General features: G+C 39.6%; 1 protein-coding gene across 2 annotated transcripts in view; it reads right to left on the bottom strand.

The window, feature by feature from the left end:
* Positions 1–13,058, bottom strand: part of kpna2 (karyopherin alpha 2 (RAG cohort 1, importin alpha 1)) — a 30,662-nt gene extending 17,604 nt beyond the window's left edge. Inside the window, exons 1-6 of one of the 2 annotated variants that reach the window (XM_061884284.1) lie at positions 13,031–13,058; positions 12,659–12,782; positions 12,293–12,433; positions 5,530–5,618; positions 5,177–5,445; positions 4,999–5,093 (exon numbers count right to left, since the gene is read on the bottom strand). In XM_061884284.1, coding sequence (XP_061740268.1) covers positions 4,999–5,093; positions 5,177–5,445; positions 5,530–5,618; positions 12,293–12,433; positions 12,659–12,715 — 651 coding nt within the window. In that variant the 5' untranslated portion in view covers positions 12,716–12,782; positions 13,031–13,058. Of the gene's footprint in view, positions 1–4,998; positions 5,094–5,176; positions 5,446–5,529; positions 5,619–12,292; positions 12,434–12,658; positions 12,865–13,030 lie in introns of those variants that run through there. The other variant, XM_061884282.1, reaches the window with a different exon arrangement.
* Positions 13,059–15,691: the final 2,633 nt, after the last annotated feature.

Genomic DNA, 15,691 nt, shown 5'->3' with positions numbered 1-15,691 from the left:
GAAAAATGTGGAAGGAGTGGTCGCCCAAAAAAAAAAAAAAAACGGTCAAAAGTGTTTAAAAATAGGAATTCCTGGGGAAAAAATTTAACTTGAAAAAATGATAGTTTGAATTTCCAGGATGGTGGAATGGTTTGAATAAGTTGAAAAATGTGGGTATTGTGCAACTTTGAAAAATGTCCCATTCATGTCAATGGAAATTTCATGGAAATTTTTGAAAAATTATAAAAGACTTGAACGTTCTGAACGAGTTGAAATGGTTGGTGTTGGTATTTTTCAAAATCTGGCGAGAAATGAAGTAGGAACATTTTTAATTGAGAAATGGCATGAAGGAATTCAAGAAAAAAACGGGAATGTTTGTAGTTCAAAAAACAACTTAGTTTTTGTCCTGATTAAGAGGAATGTTTACACAGTGGAACGCTTAAAAAGTGGTTTGAAAAATGTGGAAGGAGTGGTCGCCCCCCCCCCCCAAAAAAAAGGGTCAAAAGTGTTTAAAAACAGGAATTCCTGCGGAAAATTTTTAACTTGAAAAAATGATCGTTTGAATTTCCAGGATGGTCGAATGTGTTGAAGGTGGAATGGTTTGAATAAGTTGAAAAATGTGGGAATCGTGCAACTTTGAAAAAATGTCCCATTCATGTCAATGGAAATTTCATTGAAATTTTTGGAAAATTATAAAAGACTTGAACGTTCTGAACGAGTTGAAATGGTTGGTGTTGGTATTTTTCAAAATGTGTCGAGAAATGAAGTAGTAACATTTTAAATTTAGAAATGGCATGAAAGAATTCAAGAAAAAAACGGGAATGTTTGTAGTTCAAAAAACTACTTTGTTTTTGTCCTGATTAAGAGGAATATTTAGACAGTGGAACGCTTAAAGTGGTTTGAAAAATGTGAAAGGAGTGGTCGCCCAAAAAAAAAAAAAAAAAAAAAACGGTCAAAAGGGTTTAAAAATAGGAATTCCTGGGGAAAAATTTTTACTTGAAAAAATGATCGATTGAATTTCCAGGACGGTGGAATGTGCTGAAGGTGGAATGGTTTGAATAGGTTGAAAAATGTGGGTATTGTGCAACTTTGAAAAATGTCCCATTCATGTCAATGGTAATTTCATGGAAATTTTTGAAAAATTATAAAAGACTTGAACGTTCTGAACAAGTTGAAATGGTTGGGATTAGAATTTTTCCAAAATTGGTTGAGAAATGAAGTAGTAAGATTTTAATTGAGAAATGGCATGAAGGAATTCAAGAAAAAAACGGGAATGTTTGCAGTTGTCCTGATTAAGAGGAATGTTTAGACAGTGGAACGCTTAAAGTGGTTTGAAAAATGTGGAAGGAGTGGTCGCCCAAAAAAAAGTCAGAGTTTTAAAAAAAAGGGAATTCCTGGAATTTTCTTAACTTGGAAAAATGGTAGTTTGAATGTCCAGGATAAGTGCGATGTGTTGAAGGTGGACTGGTTTGGAAAGTTGAAAAATATGGGAATTGTGCAACTTGGAAAAATGTCCCATTCATGTCAATGGAAATTTCATGGAAATTTTTGGAAAATTTCTTTACTTGAACATCCTGAATGAGTTGGTGGTTGGTGTTGGAATTGTTAAAATCTGTCGAGAAATTAAGTAGTAACATTTTTAATTGAGAAATGGCATGAAGGAATTCAAGAAAAAAATGGGAATTTTTCCAGTTCAAAAAACTAAATTTTTTTTGTCCTGATTAGAAGGAATGTTTAGACAGTCGAACGCTTGAAATGCGTTAAAATGTGGAAGGAGTGGTCGCCCCAAAAAAAAAAACCAGGGGTCAAAAAAGCATTTAAAAAGGGAATACCTGGATTTTTTTTTACTTGGACAAATGATCAATAGAATTTCCAGGATGAGAGGAATGTGTTGAAGGTGGAATGGTTTGCAATAGGTTGAAAAATGTGCAACTTTGAAAAAATGTCCCATTTATGTCAATAGGAATTTCATGAAAATTTTTGGGGAAAATGTTAAGACCTGAAAGTTCTGAATGAGTTGAAATGGTTGGTGTTGGAATTTTTAAAATCTTTCGAGAAATTAAGTAGTAACATTTTTACTTTAGAAATGGCATAAAGGAATTCAAGAAAAAATGGGAATTTTTCCAGTTAAAAAAAATTAAATTGTTTTTGTCCTGATTAAAAGGAATGTTTAGACAGTGGAACGCTTGAAATGCGTTAAAATGTGGAAGGAGTGGTCGCCCCCCCCCCAAAAAAAGGGCCAAAAAAGCATTTAAAAAGGGAATACCTGGATTTTATTTTACTTGGACAAATGCTTATTAGAATTTCCAGGATGAGAGGAATGTGTTGAAGGTGGAATGGTTTGAAATAGGTTGAAAAATGTGCAATTTTGAAAAAAATTTCCATTTATGTCAATAGGAATTTCATGGAAATTTTGAATTTTTTGGGGAAAATGTTAGGACTTGAAAGTTCTGAATGAGTTGAAATGGCTGGTGTTGGAATTTTTAAAATCTTTCGAGAAATTAAGTAGTAACATTTTTAATTTAGAAATGGCATGAAGGGATTCAAGAAAAAATGGGAATTTTTCCAGTTCAAAAAACTACTGTTTTTGTCCTGATTAAGAGGAATGTTTAGACAGTGGAACGCTTGAAATGGTTTGAAAAATATGGAAGGAGTGGTCGCCAAAAAAGAGGTCAAAACAGTGTTTAAAAAAAAAAAACGCAATTTTTTTAACATGGAAAAATTGTAGTTTGAATGTCCAGGATGAGTGGAATGTATTGAAGGTGGAATGGTTTGAATAGGTTGAAAAATGTGGGAATGGTGGAAGTTTGAAAAATGGCCAATTTGTTTTAAATAGGAAAAATGTCCCGGAAAACCTGAAATTCTGGAAATTGGTCAAAGGAAAGCCCGCGATTCCCGAATAGGCCAGACGGTTTATACGGTTTGAATCGAAACCGGATGAAAAACGTGGAAGGTAGAAGGCGCATGCAGAAGAAAAATAAAAATAAATGAATGTAGGTATAGAAAACCAAATGTTTATTAGCATTCAAATAGGGCTGGGCGATACATTGATATATCGTGGATTTGTCTGTGCGATATAGAAAATGACTATATGGTGATATTGGAGTATACCTTCTCACGCAGTTGCTTTTTAGCTGCTGGCATTACACTACAGGCTTTTCTCACTCTTTCTTATCTCTCCTTCTCACAGACAGCAAGCGCACCTTCTTACATACGTCACATACGTATATGCCCTTGCGGAGCAGAGAGGTAGCAGCATGGGTAACGTTAGCTGTGACGCTAGCGGAGCCGTGCGAGTGGTAATACGAAAGAAAGAAGTTGCCAATCAGGTAACAAATGGAGGAAGAATTCCATTACCAAGAAAAACAGCAGGGGGTCCATCGTCCGGCGGTGGTTTGGCTTCAAGCGGGAATATGTTCAACATTTATGCGGCAAAAGCGTTGCTACAAAAAGTAGCAGCACTGCTAATGTAGCATCATTTGAAAAGTCACCCGCTAGAGAATGAGTGCTTGAAACTCTGCATCACCATCTCTGGCCGGTGCCACACCAACAAAATACCGAAGCAACTATTCCCAGATCAACACCGTATGAAAAAAAAAAAATTAACAACAAAAGGAGATAACATCCGCAGGAACCCATTAAGCAGCTCATTTTTATTTGACAGTTATTAAAAGTGCACTTTGTGTTAACCCAGGGGTAGAGAACCTATGGCTCTAGAGCCAGATGTGGCTCTTTTGATGACTACATATGGCTCTCAGATAATTATATTTATATAGCGCTTTTCTCTAGTGACTCAAAGTGCTTTACAAAGTGACACCCAATATCTAAGTTACATTTAAACCAGTGTGGGTGGCACTGGGGGCAGGTGTGAAAAGTGTCTTGCCCAAGGACACAACGGCAGTGACTAGGATGGCGGAAGCGGGAATCGAACCTGGAACCCTCAGGTTGCTAGCACGGCCACTCTCCTAACCGAGCTAAGCCAAGTAACCGTGCAATACTCTTCCATATCAGTAGGTGGCAGTCGGTAGCTAATTGCTTTGTAGATGTGGGAAACAGCGGGAGGCAGTGTGCAGGTAAAAAAGGTATTTAATGCTTAAATCAGGGGTAGGGAACCTATGGCTCTAGAGCCAGATGACTGCATCTGGCTCTCAGATAAATCTTAGCTGACATTGCTTAACACGATAAGTAACGAATAATTCCGCTGGTAATCACAGTTTCAAAAATAACGTTCAAATTATAAAACATTCTCATGCATTTTAATCCAACCATCCGTTTTCTACCTCACCTGTTCAAGATGTCGCATTAATGTTAAGAAGTATTATATTGATCATTGGTTAACTTTTAGAATAACAATGTTAAAAAGAATAAGAGACTTACTATACTCTACAAATGTTGGTCATACTTAAAAATGCACAAATTTAGTTGGATTCAGTGTTGAAAAATATTATATGGCTCTTACGGAAATACATTTTGAAACATTTGGCTTTCATGGCTCTCTCAGCCAAAAAGGTTCCCGACCCCTGTGTTAACCTATTGTAGTGGCGTTCTGTACAAAAAGTGCACTTTAATTGAGTGTTTTGATATGTCATCTTAGTGACATCATGCACAAAAGTGCACTCATAGCTTGTTTTAAAATGTCTCTGACAATCTTGCATTTGTTTTGGAAATGACATGAATGTTTGTGCCACTGCTTAATAACTGTTTCATAAATACACTTTTAGTTGTGATTTCCCTCTCTGCATGAAAGTTTAAAAGTAGCATATATGAATGCAGTATGAAGAAGAATGTTTTAACATAGACACATAGAATCATCATACTGCTGTGATTATATGCATCAAGTGTTCAAAATATCCACATATACATGGTGTATCGCGACATGGCCTAAAAATATCCAGATATTAAAAAAAGGCCACATCGCCCAGCCCTACATTCACACAATAAATTGCATTATTTTCTGTGCATAATACCAAAACTGTCAGCTGCATGCGTGCAGCGTTACTGGTGACTCCAAGTACTTACACTTAATAGAGAAAGGTCTGGAACTGTGATCAGACTCAGCAGGGGGGCCACAGCTCCAAACTTGATCACCATGTCCCTCAGAGCTGATCCATCGCCTATTCATCACATTCCCAACACACTTTGTTTAGTCTGGGCAGTAGAAAGCCTCAGTTGCGTAAGATTGAAGGAAGAATGTTACCTGCAATGTTTCCAAGAGCCCAGACGGCCTGCTCACTGATGTGCTGGTGAGGGGAAGTGATCAGGCGGATGAAGGCGGGGATGGCTCCGCCCTCCACCACGGCGGCCGTCTGGTCGGAGGTCCCAGAGGCGATGTTGGTGAGTGCCCAGGAAGCCTCGAACTGGATGGGAGGGCAGGAGGACAGTCCCAGGAAGGACACAAACTTGGAGATGAGGCCCGCGCTGATGATCTGGCAGATGGGGGGGTGCCTCTCCCGTGACAGCAGTTTGCTTTTTTTTACCCCCAAACACAAAAGAAAGTGACTTTTGGTGGAAAGAAATCAGCTTGTGTGCGTTTGACAAAACAATATTTACCGCGCCGCTTGTGTGGCCTGGAGCTGGGTCTCAGTGTTGCCGCTGTTCACGCCGGCAACGATCTCCGCAACGCTCCATTGAGCCGATGTCTAACATGTGCAGAGGAGATACATTATCAGTTGAATGGAGGAGGACTAAACACATTGCTGCATCCTTTTCAGACATTATGCACCTGTAACCACCTGATGTTTAAAGGGGAACATTATCACGATTTCAAAAGGGTTAAAAACAATAAAAATCAGTTCTCAGAGGCTTGTTTTATTTTTCAAAGTTTTTTTCAAAATTTTACACCTCCCGGAATATCCCTAAAAAAAGCTTTAAACTTCTTGATTTTCGCTATTTGCGATGCGACTGTCCATTTCCCTGTGACGTCATACAGTGCTGCCAATACAAACAACATGGCGGTTACCACAGCAAGATATAGCGACATTAGCTCGGATTCAGACTCGGATTTCAGCGGCTTAAGCGATTCAACAGATTACGCGTGTATTGAAACAGATGGTCGGAGTATGGAGGCAGATAGTGAAAACGAAATTGAAGAAGAAATTGAAGCTATTGAGCGAATAGCTATTGACGCTATTCGGCCATAGCGTGGGTGTACCTAATGAAGTGGCCCATAGCATGGCTGCCTTATTAGCATCGCCGGTAAAATGTGCAGACCAAATGATCAGGACTTTCGCATCTTGTGACACTGGAGCAACTTAAATCCGTCGATTGCTAAGTGTTTGTTTCGCATTAAATGTGGGTATCTAGTTTCAAATGTACATACAGCTAGCGTAAATAGCATGTTAGCATCAATTAGCGGGCAGTCATGCCGTGACCAAATATGTCTGATTAGCACATAAGTCAACAACATCAACAAAACTCACCTTTGTGATTTCGTTGACTTAATCGGTGCAAATGCATCTGCAGGTTATCCATACATCTCTGTGCCATGTCTGTCTTAGCATCGCCGGGCAAATGTGAAGACACTTTGGTACATTCAATGGGGGTCTGGCGGCAGATTTCTGGCCAGTGGTGCAACTTGAATCGCTCCCCGTTAGTGTTGTTACACCCTCCGACAACACACCGACGAGGCATGATGTCTCCAAGGTTCCAAAAAATACTCGGAAAAAAGGAAAATAACAGAGCTGAGACCCGGTGTTTGTAATGTGAAAATGAAAATGGCGGGTGTATTGCCTCGGTGACGTCACGTTCTGACGTCATCGCTAAAAGACCGATAAACAGAAAGGCGTTTAATTTGCCAAAATTCACCCATTTAGAGTTCGGAAATCGGTTACAAAAATACATGGTCTTTTTTCTGCAACATCAAGGTATATATTGACGCTTGCATAGGTTTGGTAATAATGTTCCCCTTTAACAAGATCCCCACTAGAAGTACCCCATTTTTCGCATTATAAGTTGCAGGTTTTTTTTCATAGTTTGGCCGGGGGTGCGATTTATACTCTGGAGCAATTTATGTGTGAAATTAACACATTACCGTAAAAGGAAGCAGCGCATTGTCTACCTTTGGAGTTGGCAGAGTTGTTTAGAAGCCACACAGAGGAAGATTTCATGGGATTTAGCGATTAGGAGTGACAGACTGTTTGCTAAAGGTATAGCATGTTCTATATGTTATAGTTATTTGAATGACTCTTACCATAACATGTTGCGTTAACATACCAGGCACCTTCTCAGTTGCGTCATACAACGTATATTTATTCTGCCTGTTCACTATTCTTTATTTATTTTAAATTGCCTTTCAAATGTCTATTCTTGGTGTTGGGTTTTATCAAATAAATTTCCCCAAAAAATGCGACGTATACTCCGGTGCAGCTTGTATATATATTTTTCCCCCTTATTTACTAAGCATTTTCGGCCGGTGCGACTTATACCCCGGAGCGACTTATACTCCGAAAAATTCGGTAGTAGTACCGTAATTTTCGGACTATAAGTCGCAGTTTTCTTTTCAATAGTTTGGCCGGGGTTGCGACATATACTCCGTAGCGACTTGTGTGTGAAAGTATTAACACATTACCGTAAAATATCAAATATTGATCTCATTCGCGGAAGAGACGAAGAAAATATGTTATAGTTATTTGAATGACTTACCATAATATGTTGGGTTAACATAGCAGGCACCTTCTCAGTTGGTTATTTATGTATCATATTAAGTGTATTTATGTATCATATAACATACATTTATTCAGCCTTTTGTTCACTATTCTTTATTTATTTTAAATTGCCTTTCAAAGGTCTATTCTTGGTGTTGGGTTTTATCAAATAAATTTTCCAAAAATATGTGTCTTATACTCCAGTGCGACTTATGTTTTTTTCCTTATTTAATAAGCATTTTCGACCGGTGCGACTTATACTACGGAGCGACTTATAATCCGAAAATTGCGGTACATTTGCCTCTTAGATAAATCTTAACTGACATTGTTTAACACGATAAGTAATGAATAATTCCGCTGGTAATCAGTGTTAAAAATGACGTTTGAATACAAAACATTCACATGCATTTTAATCCATCCATCAGTTTTTTACCACACCTGTTCAAGAAGTCACATTAATGTAAGAAGTATTTTATGTATTATTGGTTAGCTTCAGAATAACAATGTTATTAAAAAGAGTAAGAGAGTTATTATACTCTAAAAATGTTGGTCTTACTTAAAAATGCACGCATTTGGTTGTACTCTGTGTAAAAAAATATTATACGGCTCTCATTGAAATACATTTTAAAATATTTGGCTTTCACGGCTGACTCAGCCAGAAAGGTTCCCGACCCCTGCTCTAGTGCGACTGACATGTTTTTTCTCCTTCTTAATTAAGCATTTTCAGCCGGTGCAATTTATAATCCAAAAGATATGGTAGTAGTATTCTCCCATCGACAAAAAAGGAATACACACCTTCATATAATAACAATACCAGACAAATACCATGTGATGGCCACCAGAGTACCAGTCTGATCTTGTTACTACTTATGCAGTAGGGTACATGGTTATTGGATGATACCCTTGTGGGTACCATCTGAGGGTTACTCCACTTTATGCGGTGTTATGTGGATTTAGATAAAAACTGTTGCACTTTACTGACCCTTTCCATGAAATGTGAATATGATGGAAAAGTGTATTTACTTCTATTAGGGTTGTACGCTATACCTGTACTAGTATAGTCATACTTGCCGACCTTGAGAACTCCGAATTCGGGAGAAATCATCAAGTATTTCCGTTTTCAATGGAGAAGTCTGATCTACAAAATTTGCAGGCAACATACCGCTTCCCCTTCCAGCTCTCCCGTCCAAAGTCAAAACCCAGTAACTAAATGTTGGTCAAAACTGAGCTGATAATAATTTTGGAGTTCCTAGGTGATATGCTTTACATCAGTGTATGCGGTATGGTAATTTGTTCCGTAAGTAAGCTGTTACGCGCATGGCAGGACCTAGCAACTACCACATAACCGCGTGGATACAACAGAAAAACCTAGTATCTCAAGGGACCAATCGGCGCTTCATATTCAGTCGCCTTATTGTCTTTAGTGAGACATTTGCAGGAATGGGGGCCGACGGTCAAGCTGATTATGTGATATTATGCCACGAGGGGATATTTGGAAGATTGGCCCAGGACGTTGCAAGCACCTTCATTAAATGTATTGTTCTTGATTCTTCCCCTTGCATACTCTTTTGGGCAGACAACTGTGGAGGTCAAAATAAAAACTGGACGCTGTACACGGCTCTTGCCCAATGTGCAAACGCAGAATGGGGCCCACCAGAGATTGTAAGAAATTATCTGGAGAAAGGGCACACGTTCATGAGGGCAGATTCAATCCACGGCTCGATCGGCAAGAAAATGAAAGCTCAAGAAAACACCTATACGTTTGATGACTTTGTAGATCTTTGTAAGACAGCATCAAGATAGATTGGTTTTCCTTTGTTTTCTCAAAATCAGCTAAAAGTGAGTTACTAGGTTTTGCCTTTGGACGGGAGAGCTGCCATGGATGAACCGAAATTATTTGTTCCAGTCATTTTGGAACTCGCAAGCGTACTTCTTCTTACTCGTCGTCGCCATGTCTCTTCTTGGTTCGTCTGCTTCGTCTTTGTTATGTTTTTGGACATTACTACTTGCCGTAGTTCAGGAGCAATGCGTGATGGGAATCCGGATGTTGTGTGTCAGTGTATTAACATGCCGGCTGGAATAAACACACACTAAGAAATATCTACATGCCTGCCTAATTTATGGGTTCTAGATAAAAGCTATGGATGACGGAGACATATATATAATAGTCTCTTTTTCAGGTGAGAGGACGCTGAAGGCAGTGCCTTTAAGGCACGACTCTAATATTGTTGTCCAGGTGGAAATCAGGAGAAATTCTGGAGAATGGTTTTCCCTGGGAGATTTTCGGGAGAGGCACTGAAATTCCGGAGTCTCCCGGGCAAACCAGGAGGGTTGGCAAGCACGAGTATAGTCCTGCGATACTAATGAATCATATTCGGTATTATACTGCCTCTAAAACAGACCTGGGCAAATTAAGGCCCGGGGGCCACATGCGGCCCGTTAAGCTTTTCAATCTGGCCCGCCAGACGTTCCCAAATATTTGTTTAGATCTTTAAGATGGAAAGTGTAGCTGCCATTATGATGTTTTCTAATGACCGGAAGTCTTCAACTATACAACATATTTCAATGGTTGGAATCTGCGCTTTTGAATGATATTTTAGTGACTAGTGTTGTTTTATTGTCGCATTATTTTAATACTTTTCGGTAATTTGATACGTTACTAAATAAAGGGGACCAGAAAAAATGCGTTATTGGCTTTATTTTAACAAAAAATCTTATGGTGTGACAGACTGGTAGTTTTCAGAGGCGGTATTGTACCATATATGATTCATTAGTATTGCAGTACTACACCAACACCCGTATACCGTACAACCCTACTAGTTACTATGGTAATCTACGTCACACCAGCTGAGACGAGGCACCAAGCAGTGTGGGTTGGGAGCGTTTCCACAGAGTGTTTCTAGAGCGGCCCGCCTGAAATAGATATAGTTCTTTGATTCCTTCAGGAAAAAAAACGCAGGTGTCAGGGACAGATGTGGAAGGAGATTTTTACAAGAAAGTTCTAAAGCTTAGTGATATATCAGATTGTAGATGTTTTGGTTTTTTTTTTTACCCTTTACGTTCATATTTCGCTATGTTTGTTGCATTTGGCTTGATTGTAAAATATATCAATTGAGAGGAGGCGTGACGTTCATATGTTCTCAATATTCAGGGCTTTATCCTTCATAGAAAAAAAAAATTCCATTCCGTTTTTGAGGCGGTCTGTCATAACATTTTTAGCATACAATCAGATTTTATTGTGGTTTTGTATTAGTTTTCCTAAGAATATATATAAAGGCCCCCAGACACATTTCTTTCTCTAAATAAAAAGTTTCTTACACGTATCATTATCACTGGAGGACGAGGAATAGCTAAACATGCTTCACTACACACTGTAGGATACAATAGCTCACTGTTGTCACCGCTAACATAAAGTAGCACTCCTGAATGTAAACAAATGCCATGGGTGGATCTACACCTGACATTCAATGTAATGATATAAAGTACAGGAGCGTATCTAGTCGATACTACTATGATTACATCGATATTTTTAGCATCACAAAATCGTTTTTAATTAAAAAAAAAAAAAAAATCCTTCTGTTTATAGTCAGTAAATATGTCCCTGGACACATGAGGACTTTGAATATGACCAATGTATGATCCTGTAACTACTTGGTATCGGATCGATACCGAAATGTGTGGTATCATCCAAAACTAATGTAAAGTATCAAAGAAAAGAATGAGGGATTATTACATTTTAACCTCTTAAGGCCCAAGCTGTTTGTTTACATGCTTTTTTATTTCTCTTTGCTATTTGGGCTTATTGGACCCTAATTACAAACCCCGTTTCCATATGAGTTGGGAAATTGTGTTAGATGTAAATATAAACGGAATACAATGATTTGCAAATCATTTTCAACCCATATTCAGTTGAGTGCACTACAAAGACAAGATGTTTGATGTTCAAACTCTAACTTTTTTTTTTCTTTCCAAATAACTTAGAATTTCATGGCTGGAACACGTGCCAAAGTAGTTGGGAAAGGGCAGGTTCACCACTGTGTTACATCACCAATAAAATTTGGCCCGCGGGCCAGAGTTTGACACCAATTGTACTAAATGGTCCCAAGTAAAGCCGCTGCTCCTCCACATGGAGAGGAGCCAGATGAGGTGGTTCGGGCATCTGGTCAGGATGCCACCCGAACGCCTCCCTAGGGAGGTGTTTAGGGCACGTCCAACCGGTAGGAGGCCACGGGGAAGACCCAGGACTCGTTGGAAGACTATGTCTCCCGGCTGGCCTGGGAACGCCTCGGGATCCCCCGGGAAGAGCTAGACGAAGTGGCTGGGGAAAGGGATGTCTGGGTTTCCCTGCTTAGGCTGTTGCCCCCGCGACCTGACCTCGGATAAGCGTAAGAAGATGGATGGATGGTCCCAAGTGTGTGAACGTGAGTGTGAATGTTGTCTGTCTATCTGTGTTGGAGATTTGTCCAGGGTGTACACCTCCTTCCACTCGATTGTAGCTGCACCAGCGCCCCCGCAACCCCAAAGGAAATAAGCGGTAGAAATGGATGGATGAAGAATACATCGGAAGGTTTACCAAAACAAAACATCCTATGTGACGATTAGCGGTTACTCCGACGTGGCGATGGACCGGAAGTGTGTACTTTGCAACGTTACATGGCGTCCAGCCTTACCTGCTTGTTTTGGTTCTTCTCCTGGAGAGGGGAGGTGGCGTCCTCGGGAAGCTCACTCACGTTCCTTCTTTTGAACATTTGGTCATCTTTCTTGGCTTTGCGGAGTTCGACGGAGACCATCACCCTCCGGCGTCGAAGCTCCTAACATTTTTTTTTTACGTAATAAAACGATGAACAAAGTAGAAAACATTTATCAAGTAAACAAGTGATTTTCAAAGTAAATCTTTTTTTATATATATTTACACAATTTTTTGACGTAAAAAAAAAAGTGATTATAAAATACCTGACATTTGTTAAGTAAATAAATGCACGTAACAAACAGTACGTGTTTAGCGTAGCGACTAACTAACGAACTACCACACTTACATTCACATCTTTGCCTTTGTTCTTGAACTTATTCAGACGTTCGGCGTTCTCGGACATGTTTGCTTCCTCCAAGTGTCAAAAGAAGCTCGTCGGCAAGGAAAAAGTTGATGTTATAAAGCAGTTCCTGTCCACCCCCCCCAAAGAAGAAGAACGTTGTTAGCTAACAAGTCAACTTGGCGCCGCTGCCTCGTGACACTTTAGCGTGACGTCAGCACACGTATAAAGCACAAGTCGACAAATTAAAAAAAAATATATAATAATAATTTCGACTACTAATCCAAATTACAAACAGTGTGAAGTTGTAAAATGCGTTTTAATCGATAACATATCGAGAGGGGAAAAAATGTAATAAAAAAAAAAAAGAGCACTTACTTAGCGGCTGGTGGAGAAAAGAGTGAGTCCATCCATCCATCCATCCATCCATCCATCATCTTCCGCTTATCCGAGGTCGGGTCGCGGGGGCAGCAGCCTAAGCAGGGAAGCCCAGACTTCCCCATCTCCAGCCACTTCGTCTAGCTCTTCCCGAGTGAGTGTGACACAAAATGCCGCACAGACCTTTAAATTCCTGGAAGCGAGCGTTCTGATTGGACAATTTGAGCAGCGAAAGCCGAGCAAGCCATGCCATTGGTGGGTTTGAAAGAAAACACCGCATACCGGAATTGGTGTCACTTCCCGTAATATCGCGAGATTTATGAATTTTATTGTTTTGTTTTATTGTGCTCTTGTTTGTTTTATTGTTGTTGTTTATTTTCTAGGATAAGGATCCCCCTGGGTGTGAAATAAATGACTATATGAGTCGTTATCCCGTGTACGTGTTCAAACTCAAGGTAGAAGTGTACGTTGCCAGCTCAAGGTTTTAAATGAATATTTTTACGCACAAATACATTTAAAACCATACTTTGGTTATTTTAAATATGTTAATTTTTTCCATCATGTATATGTAACCTATTTTTATGGACTTGCCTCTTTGTGGTTACCATGAATTGATTTACGTGGACCCCGACTTTAACAAGTTGAAAAACTTATTCGGGTGTTTCCATTTAGTATTCAATTGTACGGAATATGTACTGAAATGTGCAATCTACTACTAAAAGTTTCAATCAATCAACCAATGGTGTCAAGTTCCTGTTATAAGCTGCTACACAGTATATACCTTGAGCTCTTATTGTGAATGCACATCCTGTTTTGTTTTCAAAACTCCGCTCCACCACTACGTGTCACCGCTTCCGCTCTCAGCGCCTTCAAAATAAGAGCTCAAGGCATATTACTGTATAACGGCTTATAACAGGAACTTTAACGTCACAAAGAGGCAAGTCCATAAAAATAGGTTACATAAACAATTATACTAATATTTTTGTATAAAATGTGGCGTTTTTAAGCAAATGTAGTTCCCAGAGATGTAAAGTGTATTATTTACCGAGCACATTTTGCAGAATAAAGTGAAACATTGTCTGTCAATCACTTTGTGTTTTATGGCCACGTGTGACTTCTAGGCGTTAACCAGGTTATTTATAGTGGCCTGTGGAGCATGCAAGTCATGCATGAACTTCTATATTCGCAAGAATTGGGCACACACACGGAGAGAAAAACACAAAAATTTAAACCACAGGTGTCAAACTCAAGACTCGGAGACCAGAACTGAATAGCCACCCATTTATTGCAGCCCGCCCGCAGTCATTTAAGTAGCCAGCCATTTATTTAAAATGGTCTGTCACTTCATTTTTAAGGAATCTACCCATCATTTAAGTAGCCAACCACTCATTTATCTTGGCCTGCCACACAATTTAACATTGCCTGTCATTTCATTTAAAGTGGCCTTTCACTTCATTTTTAATAAGCCTGCCCTTCATGTAAGTAGCCAGCTAGTCACTCAAATGGCCTGCTACTCATTTAAGCGGGCTGCAACACAATTTAAAATGGCCTGTCACTTCATTTAAAATGGCTTACCCTTCATTTAGGTAGCCTGCCACTCATTTACTGTGGCTCATACTCAATTAAGTACCCAGCTAGATAATTTAAAATAGCCCGTCACTTCATTTAAAGTGGCTTACCCTTCATTTAAGCAGCCTGCCTTACATTTAAGTAGCCAGCCACTCATTTATTGTGGCCCGTACTCATTCAAGTAGCCACCACACAATTTAAAATGGCCTGTCACTTCATTTTTAAAGAGCCTACCCTTCATTTAAGTAGCATGGTACTCATTTTTCGTGGCTCATACTCAAATAAGTACCCAGCCAGATAATTTAAATTGGCCTGTCACTTCATTTTTAAGGAGCCTACCCTTCATTTAAGTAGCCTGGTACTCATTTAAGTAGCCAGCCACTCACTTAAGTGGCCTGCCACTCATCTAAGTAGCTCGCCACTCATTTTAAATGGCCTGCCACACAATTTAAAATAGCCCGTCACTTCATTTAAAGTGGCTTACCCTTCATTTAAGCAGCCTGCCTTACATTTAAGTAGCCAGCCACTCATTTATTGTGGCCCGTACTCATTCAAGTAGCCACCACACAATTTAAAATGGCCTAACACTTCATTTTTAAGGAGCCTACCCTTCATTTAAGTGGCCAGTCATCCACTTAAATGGCCTGCCACTCATTTAAGTGGCCTGCGACACAATTTAACCGGCACTGTCACTTTAATTAAATGGCCCGTCACTTCATTTAAAATGGCTTACACTTCATTTAAGTAGCCTGCGACTCATTTAAGTAGTCCGCCACTAATTGAATGTGGCCTGCCACCCAATTAAGTACCCTGCCACTTGTTCAAGTGGCCGTCACCTCATTTAAAATGGTCCACCACTCATTTAAGTGAGACTCCAATCTTGCTACTCAATTAAGTTGCCGGCCACTCATTTAAGTGGTATACCACGCATTTACTGTGGCCTGTCATGTCATCTAACTTTGCCCGCAACTCATTTAAATGGCCAGCCACATAGTTCTAGTGGCCCACCAGTCATTTAAGTAGGACGCCAATCCAGTTACTCAATTAAGTTGCCCGCTATTCATTTAAATGACCTGCCACATATATCGTGGC

This window comes from Nerophis ophidion, linkage group LG23 (assembly GCF_033978795.1).
Source record: "Nerophis ophidion isolate RoL-2023_Sa linkage group LG23, RoL_Noph_v1.0, whole genome shotgun sequence".
In the NCBI taxonomy this organism is placed as follows: Eukaryota; Metazoa; Chordata; class Actinopteri; order Syngnathiformes; family Syngnathidae; genus Nerophis; species Nerophis ophidion.
The sequence above is the reverse complement of the archived record's forward strand: the minus strand, read 5'-3'. Positions and strand labels throughout refer to the sequence as shown.